The sequence below is a fragment of the Coregonus lavaretus genome (assembly GCF_964263955.1).
Source record: "Coregonus lavaretus genome assembly, chromosome: 12".
In the NCBI taxonomy this organism is placed as follows: Eukaryota; Metazoa; Chordata; class Actinopteri; order Salmoniformes; family Salmonidae; genus Coregonus; species Coregonus lavaretus.
In genome coordinates, this window is record NC_139999.1 from 2,179,632 (window position 1) to 2,203,018 (window position 23,387).

The 23,387-nt window shown below is 44.3% G+C and overlaps 1 protein-coding gene across 1 annotated transcript in view; it reads right to left on the reverse strand.

The window, feature by feature from the left end:
- The window catches only part of LOC311137814 (extracellular matrix protein 2-like), a 39,931-nt gene that overhangs the window by 13,437 nt on the left and 3,107 nt on the right, over positions 1–23,387 (reverse strand). Inside the window, exons 2-4 of the mRNA XM_084172413.1 lie at positions 19,245–19,605; positions 7,875–8,063; positions 5,786–6,466 (exon numbers count right to left, since the gene is read on the reverse strand). Of these exons, the coding sequence (XP_084028539.1) occupies positions 5,786–6,466; positions 7,875–8,063; positions 19,245–19,587 (1,213 nt within the window). The 5' untranslated portion in view covers positions 19,588–19,605. The remainder of the gene's footprint in view (positions 1–5,785; positions 6,467–7,874; positions 8,064–19,244; positions 19,606–23,387) is intronic.

Sequence of the window (23,387 nt, forward strand, 5' to 3'; positions counted from 1 at the left end):
ATTGAAATCCTGCAGCGCCCATAAGGTCCCCCTGCTCAAGAAAGCACATATACATGCCCATCTGAAGTTTGCCAATGAACATCTGAATGATTCAGAGGAGAACTGGGTGAAAGTGTTGTGGTCAGATGAGACCAAAATGGAGCTCTTTGGCATCAACTCAACTCGCCATGTTTGGAGGAGGAGGAATGCTGCCTATGACCCCAAGAACACCATCCCCACCGTCAAACATGGAGGTGGAAACATTATGCTTTGGGGGTGTTTTTCTGCTAAGGGGACAGGACAACTTCACCGCATCAAAGGGACGATGGACGGGGCCATGTACCAGGGCATTGAAAATGGGTCTTGGATGGGTATTCCAGCATGACAATGACCCAAAACACACGGCCAAGGCAACAAAGGAGTGGCTCAAGAAGAAGCACATTAAGGTCCTGGAGTGGCCTAGCCAGTCTCCAGACCTTAATCCCATAGAAAATCTGTGGAGGGAGCTGAAGGTTTGAGTTGCCAAACGTCAGCCTCGAAACCTTAATGACTTGGAGAAGATCTGCAAAGAGGAGTGGGACAAAATCCCTCCTGAGATGTGTGCAAACCTGGTGGCCAACTACAAGAAACGTCTGACCTCTGTGATTGCCAACAAGGGTTTTGCCACCAAGTACTAAGTCATGTTTTGCAGAGGGGTCAAATACTTATTTCCCTCATTAAAATGCAAATCAATTTATAACATTTTTTACATGCGTTTTTCTGGATTTTTTTGTTGTTATTCTGTCTCTCACTGTTCAAATAAACCTACCATTAAAATTATAGACTGATCATAACTTTGTCAGTGGGCAAACGTACAAAATCAGCAAGGGATCAAATACTTTTTCCCCTCACTGTACAGCAGTATGTGGATAATTAATTAAAATTAGTGGATTTGGCGATTTTAGCCACACCCGTTGCCGACAGATGTATAAAATTGAGCATACAGCCATGCAATCTCCATAGACAAACAACAAGTCAGTTCGTCAAATTTCTGCCCTGCTAGAGCCACCCCCGGTCAACTGTAAATGCTGTTATTGTGAAGTGGAAACGTCTAGGAGCAACAACGGCTCAGCCGTGAAGTGGTAGGCCACACAAGCTCACAGAACGGGATGGTGAGTGCTGAAGCACGTAGCGCGTAGAAATCGTCTCTCCTTCTGGTTGCAACACTTACTACCGAGTTCCAAACTGCCTCTGGAAGCAACGTCAGCACAAGAACAGTTTGTCGGGAGCTTCATGAAATGGGTTTCCATGGCCGAGCAGCCGCACACAAGCCTAAGATCACCCACGCGCAATGCCAAGCGTCGGCTGGAGTGGTGTAAAGCTCGCCGCCATTGGACTCTGGCATAGTGCCAACTGTAAAGTTTGGTGGAGGAGGATTAATGTAACAGCCAGCCTGCATCCCAAATGGCCCCTTATTCCCTACATAGAGCCCTATGGGCCCTTCTCAAAAGTAGTGCACAATGTAGGGAAGAGGAATGGTGCATTAGCATGTCACGTTTCACCATCTGGCAGTCCGGCGGACGGATCTGGGTTTGGCGGATGCCAGGAGAACGCTACCTGCCCCAATGCATAGTGCCAACTGTAAAGTTTGGTGGAGGAGGAATAATGATCTGGGGCTGTTTTTCATGGTTCGGGCTAGGCCCCTTAGTTCAAGTGAAGGGAAATCTTAACGCTACAGCATACAATGACATTCTAGACGGTTCTGTGCTTCCAACTTTGTGGCAACAGTTTGGTGAAGGCCCTTTCCTGTTTCAGCATGACAATGCCCCCGTGCACAAAGCGAGGTCCATACATAAATTGTTTCTCGAGATCGGTGTGGAAGAACTTGTCTGGCCTGCACAGAGCCCTGACCTCAACCCCATCGAACACCTTTGGGATGAATTGGAATGCCGACTGCGAGCCAGGCCTAATCGCCCAACATCAGTGCCCGACCTCACTAATGCTGTTGTGGCTGAATGGAAGCAAGTCCCCGCAGCAATGTTCCAACATCTAGTGGAAAGCCTTCCCAGAAGAGTGGAGGCTGTTATAGCAGCAAAGGGGGGACCAACTCCATATTAATGCCTATGATTTTGGAATGAGATGTTCGACAAGCAGGTGTCCACATAATTTGGTCATGTAGTGTATGTTTAGCTGAGGTCTTCTCTGTATAAAATGACACGGAATGGCAAAAAAGCATCTAACGACGCACTTAGCGGTTCTACGAGTAGTCTGAGGCAGTAGGTAAATAACAAGTGTTTTCAAGTGCAACTTTAGTAACGATGGTTTTTTGGAAACAACTCAGCTTTAAAACGGCAACATTTTCTCTCAGCTTCTTAGTGAAACGTGTAGAATTACAGGAAGTTAAATGGGGCCTTGCAAAACTGCGGTACGCCACTACATGTGTTTAGAATAACTCTGTTGTACTCTGCGTGACTACGTGTCCGGCAAGTCAAGACATGGTCCAAAGGCTCAACTCTCATAGCGTGCCTCTATTGCCTAATTATGCAAAGCCTCCATAATTGCAGTATAAGCCAACAAGCATGGGAAGCTGAGAAGTCTATCCTCAGGTTTCTTTCTCCTCAGGTTTCTTTCTCCTGTTAACTTCAGTCTACGTGGCCATATTAGGTATCACCAAAACAAATCATAACAAACAAACTACTCCCTTGTCGTTAAAGGGATTGTTTTAGTTGTTGTGTTTAGAGTGGTTGTGATTGTAATTCCTATCTGGCCACGCACGCACAGACCTGTAATCATATTACTGTATGGTCTATGGCTGTAACACACGGGATCCAGACTAGTGATGGATAACACGCACGCACAGACCTGTAATCATATTACTGTATGGTCTATGGCTGTAACACACGGGATCCAGACTAGTGATGGATAACACGCACGCACAGACCTGTAATCATATTACTGTATGGTCTATGGCTGTAACACACGGGATCCAGACTAGTGATGGATAACACGCACGCACAGACCTGTAATCATATTACTGTATGGTCTATGGCTGTAACACACGGGATCCAGACTAGTGATGGATAACACGCACGCACAGACCTGTAATCATATTACTGTATGGTCTATGGCTGTAACACACGGGATCCAGACTAGTGATGGATAACACGCACGCACAGACCTGTAATCATATTACTGTATGGTCTATGGCTGTAACACACGGGATCCAGACTAGTGATGGATAACACGCACGCACAGACCTGTAATCATATTACTGTATGGTCTATGGCTGTAACACACGGGATCCAGACTAGTGATGGATAACACGCACGCACAGACCTGTAATCATATTACTGTATGGTCTATGGCTGTAACACACGGGATCCAGACTAGTGATGGATAACACGCACGCACAGACCTGTAATCATATTACTGTATGGTCTATGGCTGTAACACACGGGATCCAGACTAGTGATGGATAACACGCACGCACAGACCTGTAATCATATTACTGTATGGTCTATGGCTGTAACACACGGGATCCAGACTAGTGATGGATAACACGCACGCACAGACCTGTAATCATATTACTGTATGGTCTATGGCTGTAACACACGGGATCCAGACTAGTGATGGATAACACGCACGCACAGACCTGTAATCATATTACTGTATGGTCTATGGCTGTAACACACGGGATCCAGACTAGTGATGGATAACACGCACGCACAGACCTGTAATCATATTACTGTATGGTCTATGGCTGTAACACACGGGATCCAGACTAGTGATGGATAACACGCACGCACAGACCTGTAATCATATTACTGTATGGTCTATGGCTGTAACACACGGGATCCAGACTAGTGATGGATAACACGCACGCACAGACCTGTAATCATATTACTGTATGGTCTATGGCTGTAACACACGGGATCCAGACTAGTGATGGATAACACGCACGCACAGACCTGTAATCATATTACTGTATGGTCTATGGCTGTAACACACGGGATCCAGACTAGTGATGGATAACACGCACGCACAGACCTGTAATCATATTACTGTATGGTCTATGGCTGTAACACACGGGATCCAGACTAGTGATGGATAACACGCACGCACAGACCTGTAATCATATTACTGTATGGTCTATGGCTGTAACACACGGGATCCAGACTAGTGATGGATAACACGCACGCACAGACCTGTAATCATATTACTGTATGGTCTATGGCTGTAACACACGGGATCCAGACTAGTGATGGATAACACGCACGCACAGACCTGTAATCATATTACTGTATGGTCTATGGCTGTAACACACGGGATCCAGACTAGTGATGGATAACACGCACGCACAGACCTGTAATCATATTACTGTATGGTCTATGGCTGTAACACACGGGATCCAGACTAGTGATGGATAACACGCACGCACAGACCTGTAATCATATTACTGTATGGTCTATGGCTGTAACACACGGGATCCAGACTAGTGATGGATAACACGCACGCACAGACCTGTAATCATATTACTGTATGGTCTATGGCTGTAACACACGGGATCCAGACTAGTGATGGATAACACGCACGCACAGACCTGTAATCATATTACTGTATGGTCTATGGCTGTAACACACGGGATCCAGACTAGTGATGGATAACACGCACGCACAGACCTGTAATCATATTACTGTATGGTCTATGGCTGTAACACACGGGATCCAGACTAGTGATGGATAACACGCACGCACAGACCTGTAATCATATTACTGTATGGTCTATGGCTGTAACACACGGGATCCAGACTAGTGATGGATAACACGCACGCACAGACCTGTAATCATATTACTGTATGGTCTATGGCTGTAACACACGGGATCCAGACTAGTGATGGATAACACGCACGCACAGACCTGTAATCATATTACTGTATGGTCTATGGCTGTAACACACGGGATCCAGACTAGTGATGGATAACACGCACGCACAGACCTGTAATCATATTACTGTATGGTATATGGCTGTAACACACGGGATCCAGACTAGTGATGGATAACACGCACGCACAGACCTGTAATCATATTACTGTATGGTCTATGGCTGTAACACACGGGATCCAGACTAGTGATGGATAACACGCACGCACAGACCTGTAATCATATTACTGTATGGTCTATGGCTGTAACACACGGGATCCAGACTAGTGATGGATAACACGCACGCACAGACCTGTAATCATATTACTGTATGGTCTATGGCTGTAACACACGGGATCCAGACTAGTGATGGATAACACGCACGCACAGACCTGTAATCATATTACTGTATGGTCTATGGCTGTAACACACGGGATCCAGACTAGTGATGGATAACACGCACGCACATACCTGTAATCATATTACTGTATGGTCTATGGCTGTAACACACGGGATCCAGACTAGTGATGGATAACACGCACGCACAGACCTGTAATCATATTACTGTATGGTCTATGGCTGTAACACACGGGATCCAGACTAGTGATGGATAACACGCACGCACAGACCTGTAATCATATTACTGTATGGTCTATGGCTGTAACACACGGGATCCAGACTAGTGATGGATAACACGCACGCACAGACCTGTAATCATATTACTGTATGGTCTATGGCTGTAACACACGGGATCCAGACTCAGGGACTCAGGGATGGATAACACGCACGCACGCGCGCACGCACGTGCACACACAGACACGCACACGCAGACACAGACACAGACACAGACACAGACACAGACACAGACACAGACACACACACAGACACACACACACACACACACTTACCCTCCAGACTTAGGGACTTGAGTTCAGGGATGTTCAGAGGAGGGAAGTTGGTCAGTTTAGCGTTCTCACACGTCACAGTGACATCAGAGATATCACAACCTAGTGGGAGGGCGATCCCAGGTCTGCGTACCACCACTCCCTCCTGTTCTCTGTCAGTGGGCTCAGCTAGGGGAGGAGGAAGGAGGTCCTCTCCGGTCGGCTCATCTGGAAACATTTGGAAAACATCTCCTCTCAGCAGCCATTCCATCTCCTCCTCCTCCTCCTCCTCCTCCTTCTCCTCTTCCTCTTCCTCTTCCAGCTCCGCTAGTTCCCTCAGTTTCTCCTTCAGCTCCTCCTCATGTCTTCTCCTCTCCTCCTCCAGCTTCCTCTCCTTCTCCTTCATGGCCTCCTCCTCCTTCAGTCTCCTTGCGTCCTCCTGTCTCCGCTCTTCCTTTTCCATCCGCCTCCTCTCCTTCTCGCGCCTCCTCTCCTCCTTCTGCCTCCTCTCCTCCTGCCTCCTCTGTCTCTCCTTCTGCCTCCTCTCCTTCTCCTCCTCCTCCTCTCTATTCAGGAGGAGCTCAATCTCGGCCTGCGTGTGGGGCACCACAGGGTCAAGGATGGGGTCAAGGTCAGGGGTCACAGGGTCAGGGTCGTTGGCTACTGGGGAATCGCCAGAGAAGTCAGGGACGTCGCCACGGGAAGCTGGCCCAGCCAATCAGAACCACAGAGTGTTAGAGAGGAGGATGGAGAGAGGGAGGGAGAAGAGGGAAGCATAAATTACCCAGAGAGTGTCACGTTATGTCTCCACCAATGAAAATGTTCTAAAGGTATTAACTGGTATTTCAGATGAGTTCTTCGTAAGATCTGTGCCAATTATTTCCAATGCTTATGATAGGACAAGACAAGGTCAGTGGAGATAGAACCACCATAGTTAAAGGCCCAGCGCAGTCAAAAACCAGATTTTCCTGTGTTTTTATTAGTCGTATGTACGGGATACGCATGGTATACATCATCCAATGAAACGCTTACTTGCAGGTTCCTTCTGGACAATGCAACAACAATAAGACATAGTAAACGAAGAACATAAAGGAAATGGCAAGTGGAGGGGGGGGGGGGGGGCAGTGTATAAACTGAGCAGTATAATACGAGTCTGGTAGCAGCAGCAGTGTGTGTGTGTGTGTGTGTGTGTGTGTGTGTGTGTGTGTGTGTGTGTGTGTGTGTGTGTGTGTGTGTGTGTGTGTGTGTGTGTGTGTGTGTGTGTGTGTGTGTGTGTGCTAAGGTGCAGAGAATCAGAGCAGGTGGTCAGTCCAGTTCAAGTGTTCAGCAGTCTGATGGCTGCTGAAAACAGTCTGAATAATACTGTGAAATTGTGAAAATTATGATAAAGCCCTTTTAGTGTAAGAGCTGTTTGAAAAGTCAGCCTGTTTTGGTGGGATGGAGTTTTGTTCTGCCTGGTGTTTTGGCCTGCCTGGTGTTTTGACCTGCCTGGTGTTTTGGCCTGCCTGGTGTTTTGTTCTGCCTGGTCTTTTGGCCTGCCTGGTGTTTTGACCTGCCTGGTGTTTTGGCCTGCCTGGTGTTTTGACCTGCCTGGTCTTTTGGCCTGCCTGGTGTTTTGACCTGCCTGGTGTTTTGACCTGCCTGGTCTTTTGGCCTGCCTGGTGTTTTGACCTGCCTGGTGTTTTGACCTGCCTGGTCTTTTGGCCTGCCTGGTGTTTTGACCTGCCTGGTGTTTTGACCTGCCTGGTGTTTTGGCCTGCCTGGTGTTTTGGCCTGCCCGGTGACATCACCAGGTGGTAAATTAGTTAATAGACCAATAAGAAACAGAGTTCCAATCCTCTCTGCCAATAACAGCTAGTGTTCAGTTTTCCCCTCCCCACTCAGACAACTCACAGAAAGTCCTAGCAAAATAGTTTTTTAAAGAAATTGCTCTTTGCGAGTAAGCATTTATTTATTTATTTTGACCATTTTAATTGAAAACAATCACGATAAGGTACTTATTTGTTACCCAGAAATGATTGGATATTGAGATAAAAATAAAACTCAGTTGGACCTTTAAACTAAGTTAAGCTAGATAGTGATACAACGACATCATTAAGACAACAACACCTACCTGTGTCCATGCAGACAGGGCAGCACTCCCCAGTGGTGGTGTAGGGGAAGTGACATCGTAGAGGAGGACATGTGACCTCGTCACACAGCACCTCCCCTCCACTACACAGACAGGTGACACACGGCTTGGGGGACCAGACGGCCTGCTCAAACATGGTGATGCCCTGGTACACACACTGGCCCTGTTTACCTGGGGAGAGACGGGGAGAGGTTGTTAGGAGATGCTAGGTGACACAAGGTGCTTGGGGGACCAGACAGCCTGCTCAAACCATAGATATGTATAGAGATCTCCACTTGGAAATACACTTTTTTTTTTGCATGAACATTGCCATCAAATATATTAATAGCTAACCCAAGATAATTCATCTGTGTCGTTTCCAATGGAAGCAAATTAAGAATAGGTTGATGCCTGGAGGGAGAGACGGGGCAGAGGACTTGATACCTGGAGGGAGAGACGGGGCAGAGGACTTGATACCTGGAGAGAGAGACGGGGCAGAGGGGTTGATAGCTGGAGGGAGAGACGGGGCAGATGACTTGATACCTGGAGAGAGAGACGGGGCAGAGGACTTGATACCTGGAGGGAGAGACGGGGCAGAGGGGTTGATAGCTGGAGGGAGAGACGGGGCAGAGGGGTTGATAGCTGGAGGGAGAGACGGGGCAGAGGGGTTGATAGCTGGAGGGAGAGACGGGGCAGAGGGGTTGATAGCTGGAGGGAGAGACGGGGCAGAGGACTTGATACCTGGAGGGAGAGACGGGGCAGAGGGGTTGATAGCTGGAGGGAGAGACGGGGCAGGGGGGTTGATAGCTGGAGGGAGAGACGGGGCAGAGGACTTGATAGCTGGAGGGAGAGACGGGGCAGAGGGGTTGATAGCTGGAGGGAGAGACGGGGCAGAGGACTTGATACCTGGAGGGAGAGACGGGGCAGAGGGGTTGATACTGTATCATAGAGACAAACACATACATTCGCTCTATTATCATATTTCAGAGATAACAAATTATTAGAGCCCTGAGTTTTTCCTCACTAGGTTGTCTGATTGGGAAAACTCTGCACCTTATATAGTATTTTCAGCTGGTTGAAGCTGGTGGACAAAACCCAAAGGTAAAGATGCACAAACGTAACTTAAGAACGGGAAGCATAGAAATAGTGCACTTGCTTTCAATGAGAATGACAGATCTATAACTCACATTTCTATGTGAATTTGTCCAGGTCACCCAAACAGTTACATATTGCAGCTTTAACCCTTACCCTAACCTTAACACTGACTTTAAAGCTTCAATATGTCATTTTTTGGGCGACCTGACCAAATTCACATAGAAATGTGAGTTATACTGTAGATATGTAATTCTCCTTGAAAGCAAGTCTAAGAAGCAGTAGATCTGTTCTATGTGCGCTATTTCAATGCTTCCAGTTCTTAAGTTTAGTTTGTGCATCTTTTACGCTCGGTTTTGTCCACCAGCTTCAAACGGCTGAAAATACAATATTTTTGGTTATGTTAAAGATATTTCACAGCTGTTTAGACGGTACAATGATTCTCTACATTGAGTGCTTGTTTTGTCACATTAACTAAAATTAGGTGAACTTTATTAGAATTTTAGCAATTTCTGCATTAACAAATTTTACAATTTCAACTTCAATGTCTTAGGGATGTCCCAAGGATGCCAGATATCATGGACCCTAGCTGCAGCCTGGTCAGTAATCAGGAAAAACGGATTGACTTGATGTTATGTGTGCTAGACTATTATTACTCTAGTCATTTGATTATGTTCCTATGTTAAGCTATAAAACTGAGAATTTATGTAAATGAAATGCACTACCGTCTCAGGACTCCAGGTACGACCTTGTCCCCAGGCTAACTGTTCACGTCACCCCGCTCCTCCGCACACTCCACTGGCTTCCAGTTGAAGCTCGCATCTGCTACAAGACCATGGTGCTTGCCTACGGAGCTGTGAGGGGAACGGCACCTCCGTACATTCAGGCTCTGATCAGTCCCTACACCCAAACGAGGGCATTGCGTTCATCCACCTCTGGCCTGCTGGCTCCCCTTCCTCTGCGGAAGCATAGTTCCCGCTCAGCCCAGTCAAAACTGTTCGCTGCTCTGGCACCCCAATGGTGGAACAAGCTCCCCCACGACGCCAGGACAGCGGAGTCACTCACCACCTTCCGGAGACATTTGAAACCCCACCTCTTTAAGGAATACCTGGGATAGGATAAAGTAATCCTTCTACCCCCCCCTTACCCCAACCCCCCCCCCCCCCCCCCAAAAAAAAAAAAAAAACATTGTAAAGTGGTTATCCCACCATAAGGTGAATGCACCAATTTGTAAGTCGCTCTGGATAAGAGCGTCTGCTAAATGACGTAAATGTAAATGTAAATGTACCAGCTTGGGGAGGAAGTGTTTGGTGAGTGAGACTCCTCCAGGTGACCGTGTCCAGACGTTTATACTTACTGGGAGAAACTGACAGATTATATTGTATGTATTATAAAAGCCACCTTGTCCTAGAGAGATTTACACGGTTATCAAAACGTCACGCCAGGGTAAGACAAATCCTCAGCAATCTACACACAATACCCCATAATGACAAAGCAAAAAACAGGTTTTTAGAAATGTTTTTAAATATATTAAAAACCAAAAAACAGAAATACCTTATTTACATAAGTATTCAGACCCTTTGCTGTGAGACTCGAAATTGAGCTTAGGTGCATGCTGTTTCCATTGATCAACCTTGAAATGTTTCTACAACTTGATTGGAGTCCACCTGTGGGAAATTCAATTGATTGGACATGATTTGGAAAGGCACACACCTGTCTATATAAGGTCCCACAGTTGACAGTGCATGTCAGATCAAAAACCAAGCCATGAGGTCTAAGGAATTGTCCATAGAGCCCCAAGACAGGATTGTGTCGAGGCACAGATCTGGGGAAGGGCACCAAAAAATGTCTGCAGCACTGAAGGTCCCCAAGAACACAGTGGCCTCCATCATTCTTAAATGGAATAAGTTCGGAATCACAAAGACTCTTCCTAGAGCTGGCCGCCTGGACAAACTGAGCAATTGGGGGTGAAGGACCTTGGTCAGGGAAGTGACCAAGAACCCGATTGTTACTCTGACAGAGCTCCTGAGTTCCTCTGTGGAGATGGGAGAACCTTCCAGAAGGACACACATCTCTGCAGCACTCCACCAATCAGGCCTTTATGGTAGAGTGGCCAGACGGAAGCCACTCCTCAGTAAAAGGCACATGACAGCCCGCTTGGAGTTTGCCAAAAGGCACCTAAAGGGCTCTCAGACAATGAGAAACAAGATTCTCTGGTCTGATGAACCCAAGATTGAACTCTTTGGCCTGAATGCCAAGTATCACATCTGGAGGAAACCTGGCACCATCCCTACGGTGAAGCATGGTGGTGGCAGTATCATGCTGTGGGGATGTTTGTCAGTGGCAGGGACTGGGAGACTAGTCAGGATCAAGGCAAAGATGAACGGAGCAAAGTACAGAGAGATCCTTGATCAAAACCTGCTCCAGTGCGCTCAGGACCTCAGACTGGGGCGAAGGGTCAACCTTCCAGCAGGACAACAACCCTAAACACACAGCCAATACAACTCAGGAGTGGCTTCGGAACAAGTCTCTGAATGTCCTTGAGTGGCCCAGCCAGAGCCCGGACTTGAACCCGATCGAACATCTCTGAAGAGACCTGATTATGGCTGTACAGCAACGCTCCCCATCCAACCTGACAGAAATTGAGAGGATCTGCAGAGAAGAATGGGAGAAACTCCCCAAATACAGGTGTGCCAAGCCTGTAGCATCATACCCAAGAAGACTCAAGGCTATAATCGCTGCCTAAGGTGCCTCAACAAAGTGCTGAGTAAAGAGTCTGAATACTTACACTACCAGTCAAAGGTTTGGACACACCTACTCATTCAAGGGTCTTTCTTTATTTTTACTATTTTCTACATTGTAGAATAATAGTGAAGACATCAAAACTATGAAATAACAAATATGGAATCATGTAGTAACCAAAAAGGTGTTAAACAAATCTAAATATATTTTATATTTGAGATTCTTCAAATAGCCACCCTTTGCCTTGATGACAGCTTTGCACACTCTTGGCATTCTCTCAACCAGCTTCATGAGGTAGTCACCTGGAATGCATTTCAATTAACAGGGTTGCCTTGTTAATTTGTGGAATTTATTTCCTTCTTTCCTCGTTTGAGCCAATCAGTTGTGTTGTGGCAAGGTAGGGGGGGTATACAGAAGATAGCCCTATTTGGTAAAAGACCAAGTCCATATTATGGCAAGAACAGCTCAAAGAACCAAAGAGAAACGACAGTCCATCATTACTTTAAGACATGAAGGTCAGTCAATACGGAACATTTCAAGAACTTCGAAAGTTTCTTCAAGTGCAGTCGCAAAAACCATCAAGCGCTATGATGAAACTGGCTCTCATGAGGACTGCCACAGGAATGGAAGACCCAGAGTTACCTCTGCTGCAGAGGATAAGTTCATTAGAGTTAACTGCACCTCAGATTGCAGCCCAAATAAATGCTTCACAGAGTTCAAGTAACAGACACATCTCAACATCAACTGTTCAGAGGAGACTACGTGAATCAGGCCTTCATGGTCTAATTGCTGCAAAGAAACCACTACTAAAGGACACCAATAAGAAGAAGAGACCTGCTTGGGACAAGAAACACGAGCAATGGACATTAGACCGGTGGAAATCTGTCCTTTGGTCTGCAGTCCAAATTTGAGATTTTTGGTTCCAACCGCTGTGTCTTTGTGAGACGCGGTGTGGGTGAACGGATGATCTCCGCATGTGTGGTTCCCACCATGAAGCATAGAGGAGGAGGTGTTATGGTGTGGGGGTGCTTTGCTGGTGACACTGTCTGTGATTTATTTTGAATTCAAGGCACACTTAACCAGCATGGCTACCACAGCATTCTGCAGCGATACGCCATCCCATCTGGTTTGGGCTTAGTGGGACTATCATTTGTTTTTCAACAGGACAATGACCCAAAACACACCTCCAGGCTGTGTAAGGGCTATTTGACCAAGGAGAGTGATGGAGTGCTGCATCAGATGACCTGGCCTCCACAATCACCCAACCTCAACCCAATTGAGATGGTTTGGGATGAGTTGGACCGCAGAGTGAAGGAAAAGCAGCCAACAAGTGCTCAGCATATGTGGGAATTCCTTCAAGATGGTTAGAAAAGCATTCCAGGTGAAGCTGGTTGAGAGAATGCCAAGAGTGTGCAAAGCTGTCATCAAGGCAAAGGGCGGTTATTTGAAGAATCTGAAATATAAAATATATTTTGATTTGTTTAACACTTTTTTGGTTACTACATGATTCCACATGTGTTATTTCATAGTTTTGATGTCTTCACTATTATTCTACAATGTAGAAAATAGCAAAAATAAAGAAAGACCCTTGAATGAGTAGGTGTGTCCAAACCTTTGACTGGCACTGTATGTAAATGTAGTATTTCAGTTTTTTCCAAAAACCTGTTTCTGCTTTGTTATTATGGGGTATTGTTGTTGAGGGGAGAAAACAATTTAATCAATGTTAGAAGGCTGTAACCTAACAAAATGTGGAAAAAGTGTGTCTGAATACTTTCCGACGGCACTGTAATTCTAAGTAATTCACACCCTGTATGCGCAATTTATAGACTACAATGATTTAATACAATGAAATGTTGTTTAAATGCTGAGCACTTAAATGTTTATTAATGTTTCTGCCAGCCTATCGCTCCCACAAATGCTTCACAATTTATTTATTTGTAGGCTATAGCTTTGAAATAATAGGCTAATAATATAGCCTAAATATTTCATTTTCGTTCTTGCTTAAAATAGCCTAAATAATTCATTTTAATTCCATCTCCTGACCTACTTAATGTTTATATGTTGTTTAATATGACCTATAACCTATTTGAAATGATGATCGCTTCTTACAGTCACCTTTTCATGTTTATTAAAATACTTTTCATTCAAATCATATGGTTTGGTTTCAATACTTCAAAACCAAATAGTAGGTCCATGTAGTCACAAAAATACAGTTGAAGTCGGAAGTTTACATACATCTTAGCCCAATACATTTAAACTCAGTTTTTCACAATTCCTGACATTTAATCCTAGTAAAAAAAACCTGTTTTAGGTCAGTTAGGATCACCACTTTATTTTAAGAATGTGAAATGTCAGAATAATAGTAGAGAGAATGATTTATTTCAGCTTTTATTTCTTTCATCACATTCCCAGTGGGTCAGAAGTTTACATACACTCAATTAGTATTTGGTAGCATTGCCTTTAAATTGTTTAACTTGGGTCAAACGTTTCGGGTAGCCTTCCACAAGCTTCCCACAATAAGTTTGGTGAATTTTGGCCCATTCCTCCTGACAGAGCTGGTGTAACTGAGTCAGGTTTGTAGGCCTCCTTGCTCGCACACGCTTTTTCAGTTATGCCCACACATTTTCTATAGGATTGAGGTCAGGGCTTTGTGATGGCCACTCCAATACCTTGATTTTGTTGTCCTTAAGCAATTTTGCCACAACTTTGGAAGTATGCTTGGAGTCATTTTCCATTTGGAAGACCCATTTGCGACCAAGCTTCAACTTCCTGACTGATGTCTTGAGATGTTGCTTCAATATATCCACATAATTTTCCTTCCTCATGATGCCATCTATTTTGTGAAGTACACCAATCCCTCCTGCAGCAAAGCACCCCCACAGCATGATGCTTCCACCCCGTGCTTCACGGTTGGGATGGTGTTCTTCGGCTTGCAAGCCTTCCCCTTTTTCCTCCAAACATAACAATGGTCATTATGACCAAACAGTTCTGTTTTTGTTTCATCAGACCAGAGGACATTTCTCCAAAAAGTAAGATCTTTGTCCCCATGTGCAGTTGCAAACCGTAGTCTGGCTTTTTTAAAGGCGGTTTTGGAGCAGTGGCTTCTTCCTTGCTGAGCGGCCTTTCAGGTTATGTCGATATAGGACTTGTTTTACTGTGGATATACAGTGGGGGAAAAAAGTATTTAGTCAGCCACCAATTGTGCAAGTTCTCCCACTTAAAAAGATGAGAGAGGCCTGTAATTTTCATCATAGGTACACGTCAACTATGACAGACAAATTGAGAATTATTTTTCCAGAAAATCACATTGTAGGATTTTTTATGAATTTATTTGCAAATTATGGTGGAAAATAAGTATTTGGTCACCTACAAACAAGCAAGATTTCTGGCTCTCACAGACCTGTAACTTCTTCTTTAAGAGGCTCCTCTGTCCTCCACTCGCTACCTGTATTAATGGCACCTGTTTGAACTTGTTATCAGTATAAAAGACACCTGTCCACAACCTCAAACAGTCACACTCCAAACTCCACTATGGCCAAGACCAAAGAGCTGTCAAAGGACACCAGAAACAAAATTGTAGACCTGCACCAGGCTGGGAAGACTGAATCTGCAATAGGTAAGCAGCTTGGTTTGAAGAAATCAACTGTGGGAACAATTATTAGGAAATGGAAGACATACAAGACCACTGATAATCTCCCTCAATCTGGGGCTCCATGCAAAATCTCACCCCGTGGGGTCAAAATGATCACAAGAACGGTGAGCAAAAATCCCAGAACCACACGGGGGGACCTAGTGAATGACCTGCAGAGAGCTGGGACCAAATTAACAAAGCCTACCATCAGTAACACACTATGCCGCCAGGGACTCAAATCCTGCAGTGCCAGACGTGTCCCCCTGCTTAAGCCAGTACATGTCCAGGCCTGTCTGAAGTTGCTAGAGTGCATTTGGATGATCCAGAAGAGGATTGGGAGAATGTCATATGGTCAGATGAAACCAAAATATAACTTTTTGGTAAAAACTCAACTCGTCGTGTTTGGAGGACAAAGAATGCATCCAAAGAACACCATACCTACTGTGAAGCATGGGGGTGGAAACATCATGCTTTGGGGCTGTTTTTCTGCAAAGGGACCAGGACGACTGATCCGTGTAAAGGAAAGAATGAATGGGGCCATGTATCGTGAGATTTTGAGTGAAAACCTCCTTCCATCAGCAAGGGCATTGAAGATGAAATGTGGCTGGGTCTTTCAGCATGACAATGATCCCAAACACACCGCCCGGGCAACGAAGGAGTGGCTTCGTAAGAAGCATTTCAAGGTCCTGGAGTGGCCTAGCCAGTCTCCAGATCTCAACCCCATAGAAAATCTTTGGAGGGAGTTGAAAGTCTGTGTTGCCCAGCTACAGCCCCAAAACATCACTGCTCTAGAGCATGGAGGAATGGGCCAAAATACCAGCAATAGTGTGTGAAAACCTTGTGAAGACTTACAGAAAACGTTTGACCTGTGTCATTGCCAACAAAGGGTATATAACAAAGTATTGAGAAACTTTTGTTATTGACCAAATACTTATTTTCCACCATAATTTGCAAATAAATTCATAAAAAATCAGACAATGTGATTTTCTGGTTTTTTTTTTCTCATTTTGTCTGTCATAGTTGACGTGTACCTATGATGAAAATTACAGGCCTCTCTCATCTTTTTAAGTGGGAGAACTTGAACAATTGGTGGCTGACTAAATATTTTTTTTCCCCACTGTAAATACTTTTGTACCTGTTTCCTCCAGCATCTTCACAAGGTCCTTTACTGTTGTTCTGGGATTGATTTGCACTTTTCGCACCAAAGTATGTTCATCTCTAGGAGACAGAACGCGTTTCCTTCCTGAGCGGTATGACGGCTGCGTGGTCCCATGGTGTTTATACTTGCGTACTATTGTTTGTACAGATGAACGCGGTACCTTCAGGCATTTGGAAATTGCTCCCAAGGATGAACCAGATTTGTGGAGGTCTGCAAAAAAAATTCTGAGGTCTTGGCTGATTTCTTTTGATTTTCCCATGATGTCAAGCAAAGAGCCACTGAGTTTGAAGGTAGGCCTTGAAATACATCCACAGGTACACCTCCAATTCACTCAAATGATGTCAATTAGCCTATCAGAAGCTTCTAAAGTCATGACATAATTTTCTGGAATTTTCCAAGCTGTTTAAAGGCACAGTAAACTCCGTGTATGTAAACTTCTGACTTCAACTGTAGGTGTTGGTTAAATGGTGATTTTAATGAATGGAGTGAATTTGGAGCAAGGACCGTTTTTTTGTGGAGCGGTTGGAAAGGACGTGGAGTGCCAACCGCTCAACTCCGCTCACATACACTGCTACGTTAGTAGTTGTGTAGACCACCATGTTGGTAGTTGAATGGACCACCATGCTGGTAGTTGAGTGGACCACCATGTTGGTAGTTGAGTGGACCACCATGTTGGTAGTTGAGTGGACCACCATGTTGGTAGTTGAGTGGACCACCATGTTGGTAGTTGAGTGGACCACCATGCTGGTAGTTGAGTGGACCACCATGTTGGTAGTTGAGTGGACCACCATGTTGGTAGTTGAGTGGACCACCATGTTGGTAGTTGAGTGGACCACCATGTTGGTAGTTGAGTGGACCACCATGTTGGTAGTTGAGTGGACCACCATGTTGGTAGTTGAGTGGACCACCATGTTGGTAGTTGAGTGGACCACCATGTTGGTAGTTGAGTGGACCACCATGTTGGTAGTTGAGTGGACCACCATGCTGGTAGTTGAGGGGACCACCATGTTGGTAGTTGAGGGGACCACCATGCTGGTAGTTGAGTGGACCACCATGCTGGTAGTTGAGGGGACCACCATGCTGGGGTTACTTGTGTCTAAAGCAATCTTGAATAAAGCTAGACGTGTGATGTGATGATGACTAACTCTTTGAGAATTCATGTTTTTTCACACAATGGAAAAACCCTGGTCCGTGACCCACACACCCATCGTTGGTGGGGATTGTTGGTGATTTGCATATACAGTAATTTGATGATTTCCTGAGTTTGTCATCTACAGTATCTCCACCCCACACGCCTTCCTTCTACACAGTGTCTCAATCATACAGTCCATGGTCTCAATGTCCCTGTTCAACCCTTTTCTACAGACCATAATAACACTGTTACCAGGTCAACAGACCCAGCCTGTTCTCCACAATGAATGCTTACTTACAAGCCCTTAACCAACAATGCAGTTGTGCTTTTAAATGGTTTAAAGCTCAATGAGAACACATTTAGATGACAACTAAACCAAATATCTGACATTATTTTTCTATCGGAATTTGGCTGTGCTTCGATGGTTGAAAGCAGTGATAACACACTGGGAATTCAACAAACTTCTGGTTGACTTTTTTGAGTGGGTGAATAAAGGTTGAAATCTCATTGATCGACGTGAAATATTACCCACATTTCCACGTTGAAATGACGTGGTGTGCCCAGTGAGTTTTTTCCAAGTAGATTCCACGTCACATACATTGACAAATTACATTGAAACAACGAATGAAACAATGAATGTGCAGTTCTTTACTTTCAGATCATCTGAACATGTTAATGGATGCTAGCCTTTATATTGTAGGCCCTGATTCATACTAGCCAAGTCCCACATATGTTGGTGCCCTTGACACCTCCATTAATCTGTTGGTGCCCTTGACACCTCCCTTAATCTGTTGGTGCCCTTGACACCTCCATTAATCTGTTGGTGCCCTTGACACCTCCATTAATCTGTTGGTGCCCTTGACACCTCCATTAATCTGTTGGTGCCCTTGACACCTCCATTAATCTGTTGGTGCCCTTGACACCTCCATTAATCTGTTGGTGCTCTTGACACCTCCATTAATCTGTTGGTGCCCTTGACACCTCCATTAATCTGTTGGTGCCCTTGACACCTCCATTAATCTGTTGGTGCTCTTGACACCTCCATTGCTGTCAAGTCAAACATGACAATGAGTTACACAGGCAGACTGGCACTCCTGTTAGATTCATTCATACAGCACCCTGTAAACCACTGACTGAGGTCTACTAGTGTTAACTACAAGACCATTCCTTCAGTACATGACCTACTAATCTAATACAGTACACTGTTCCCTGTTGTTGAATACATCTGCTGCCTGTATCAGTTCTATAACTGTACAAACACACCAAACCTAATCAAACGGTTTAAATGTTTGATTGTGTAGGAAATAAAAGGACTGTGATCATAATTATTGGTGCGTAATATCAACAACGATCTAGGGGCGCCAGGTAGCTTAGTGGTTAAGAGCGTTGTGCCAGTAACCGAAAGGTCGCTGGTTCTAATCCCCGAGCCGACTAGGTGAAAAATCTGTCGATGTGCCCTTGAGCAAGGCACTTAACCCTAATTGCTCCTGTAAGTCGCTCTGGATAAGAGCGTCTGCTAAATAACTAAAATGTAAATGTAGTACGAGAGAGAGAAAGAGAAACGGTGAGAGAGAGAGGATGAGAGGAAGACAGAGAGAGGTGTGGTGGTGAACCAACCTGGGATGACATTGTAGTTAGACTGTCTCTCGTCAACACTCTTGTATGACTCAATGAAAATAGACGCTCCAGCGTTGGCTGGAAGGCTCTCCAGCCTTGTCAGACCCAGGGGGGGTTGAGATTGCTGATTCCCCCTGGCTCTCCCCTTCCTGGGCCCTCCTGCCTTCCTCCTCTTCCCCCATTCTAGCCCTCCTTGCTGGGGCTGGTTGAGCTCCGGGACCCCTGGCCCTCTCCTCCTCCGACCCTGGCCAGCCAGCCCTCTCTGGTCCTGGGCCCCAGCTCCAGCCACCTCCAGATACAGGTAGACCAGGAGGGACAGAGAGAAGAGAACCCAGCGCTCCATAGGGGCACAGGAGATAGTCTGTAGAGTAGAGAGGTAGAGTATTACTTTATTAATTGTTTTATCACAGCATGCATCATCAATGACTTACAATGACAGGACACCCAAAAAAGACCAACATAAAGACACACAAAGGCACATGCAACATAGTATCACAAAAATAATAATCTGATTCCAGTGCTGTTTTCTATCCTACTCTGGGGAAAACAGGCAACAACATTTTCCAATAGAAAGACCTCATAAAACAGTTCATGAATTACACTCATTAAAAAGCCTCATGGCTGTGGGTAAAACATTAGAATGAGGGGTTTAGATGCCGGTAAAACCCTTGATATAGAGAGCTGTCAGACACAAATGGCACCCTATTTCCTATACAATCCTATTCCCCATAGGGCTCTGGTCAAAAGTACTGCACTATATAGGGAATAGGGTGCCATTCTCTGGTCTAAAGTAGTGCACTACATAGGGAATAGGGTGCCATTCTCTGGTCTAAAGTACTGCACTATATAGGGAATAGGGTGCCATTCTCTGGTCTAAAGTAGTGCACTACATAGGGAATAGGGTGCCATTCTCTGGCCTAAAGTACTGCACTATATAGGGAATAGGGTGCCATTTGGGATGAAGCCATAATGTTCCGTTTCCACATGCTATACCTCCATAATAACAAGCCTTGGGTCTAATGTTCAGTTTCCACATGCTATACCCCCATAATAACAAGCCTTGGGTCTAATGTTCAGTTTCCACATGCTATACCTCCATAATAACAAGCCTTGGGTCTAATGTTCAGTTTCCACATGCTATACCCCCATAATAACAAGCCTTGGGTCTAATGTTCAGTTTCCACATGCTATACCTCCATAATAACAAGCCTTGGGTCTAATGTTCAGTTTCCACATGCTATACCCCCATAATAACAAGCCTTGGGTCTAATGTTCAGTTTCCACATGCTATACCCCCATAATAACAAGCCTTGGGTCTAATGTTCAGTTTCCACATGCTATACCCCCATAATAACAAGCCTTGGGTCTAATGTTCAGTTTCCACATGCTATACCCCCATGATAACAAGCCTCGGGTCTCTAGTCCCAGACAGCAGTTTCCACATGCTATACCCCCATAATAACAAGCCTCGGGTCTCTAGTCCCAGTCAGACAGACAGTAGGCTAGGCACAATGCTCTCTCTGTCACCAGGGCATTCTTCTTTGTCTACACCCATTCAGAATCATTCACACCCTCTTAAGCCTTAGCCCCACCCATCTCTTTAAGGATTCCCATGTGAGGCCATGTGCTAAACAGAGTGAGTACGGTAGTGGACTAAACAACCAAAGATCTCAAGACTAAAGGCTGGTTTATACTAACGTCTATCGACGGTTGTCGCAGTGACATCATGAACATTCTATTGTCGTCCGACATCAAACTTGTCGTTGTCGTTATGAAAAAGTATAAACACAAAAACAACATGCTGCATGACATCAGCAGCCTGGTGGTCCACAATAGGATAACTGGTGTATTTTAACACCAATAACTCCATATGTAAATCTAGCAAACCAGCCAACTAAAACCAACTTTCTAAACAATGTTTTGGTTCGTTTTTAGCTTGTTAGCTAACGTTAAGTTAGCTGGCTAGCCAGTTCAAATAATGACCATATCATATAGCTGACAACATCTTAACTTTAGCTAATATTTATTCATTATTACGGGAAAATAAACTCACAACAAAACAATTATTTACAAGTTGATGGCGAGCTAATTACAGAAAATAGCTTAGTGTGACGAAATAAAAGCAGGGCATTCTACCGGATAATTTTATAACTTGAACACTGTCTCGTTGGCCTAACGTTATATCCTAATCTGACTTTGGTGCAGGTCATGTCGTTCTTCACATTACTGTCTCTGCTAAACACACACTATATCAAATGTTATTTGTCACATGCACAGAATACAGAAGGTGTAAACGTTACAGTGAAATGGTCACTTGCATAATGGGGTCTTTTGTTAAGACATGTAGCTAGCAAAACAATGAAACATAACCCAAACTCCTAACGTTACTACCATATTATGTGATGCAGCACAGGACATAGACTGAAATGTAGCAGCAATGAACGGGGTTCACAGGATGACAGAAAAGACACAAGACCAGTTGGATGACAAAGCAAGCACTCCATCATGTAGGAATTATCTTCCTTTATGTGCAATCAGTGAAATCATTCCCTTGATTATCTCTCAATACCACAACGATGACGCAGGTGAAGTTTAGTCTAGTGCTGTAGGTCTTTGAATGCAGAAGGTAATCATTCTTAAAGTCAATTACTTAATGTATTGAGTTTATATATACATATAAATATTTAATAATATATATACACGCTGACAGCGCAAGCAGCAGAACTTCCAGTTTCTAATTTTCAAGAATACATTTCAATTTTTCACTACGTTCAGATTACATTAATATGGCAACAATGGGATTTTACAGATATACTAATCACAATATTTCACATTGTTTGTCTGCATAATTTAAATCTAACATTAATTTGCATTAGACAAAGTCCACTTGATGAATTGTTATTGCTCTAGTATCCTGTGGTGCCACTGGTGCCAATGACCTCTATAGCGCCACCAACTGGTCTGGTGCAGCCATCTAAGGTTGCAGTGACTTTATATTCACACAGGACATATACATAAGGTTTACATACCAAGTGTCATGGCCCCATGTCCATCGGTTCAGTTCTTATAGCCCTGGTGTGATGTGGTGCCATCTAGTGGTGTGGCTGACTTTGATTCACTAATCATTCTCTAATTCATTAGATGCTATTTCATTGAGTCTATATTCCAAATATGGAGTCAATCTGACTTATGGTTCATGAGAAGATTATTGCAGATGATTTTGAGCATTAGCTTTGCATATGCAAAGAATTAGTTGTTGATAGTTTCTTTGTTTTTTGAGATATCAATACCAAATTCAGCGTGGTTCATATTAGGGACGTCCATGATAGAGATGACAAGTTACAAGTTGATAGGTCCCTGTGCAGTGGATTTACAGTGGTTTAAATTGACATGTATTTTTTGCATATTTTTGCAGATTACCGATGTGCTGCTGGTATAGTGTGGCCATCTTTGAATTAATCAACATTATTTTCTCAAACTCTTTAGGGACTATTGTGATGAGTCCAAAGACCACATTGTAAGTGAATCTGACTTTAAGTCCATGAGAAATATATTTTTTATGATAATTTCAAGCATTAGTGTTTAGTACTGAGCTAATTGCTTTTTGAGTTCGGTTCAGTTTGGGTATATTTTTTTAAACATTAAATGCACTATGCATTATGTGGGTTGAATGCTGTAACAACACAGAATAAAACAATGAATAAAAGTCTGATGATGGTAGTGACCAATGTTCCCTCAAAATAAATTAGGCACTGAGCAAATTTCAGGTCTGCTGAGCGCAAACTTTAACATTGTGAAAATGTTGTGCAACTTCCAGCACGCGTTTACTGTGAACACTGTACCCGCTTTAAGTTACAGTTTTAACAGTGGCCAAGTAGGCTACTGTGGCTATTTGATCATAATGTAGGCCTACCAGAGTGGCCTACCATTAAAAACAATGGAGAAAATGCATCCCATAACATTTTAACATGGAAATAGCTGTTCTATCATTCAGCCTACAGTAGCAGCCAATGTGTGGTGTTCAATGTAGGCCTACATTCTATGAGACTTTTGAGAAAAAACATGCAGGGCTTGACATTAATCTGTTTATCTACTTGTCCTTCAGACAAGGAGGTGACTGAATTTGTTTTGTTTTGTTTGATG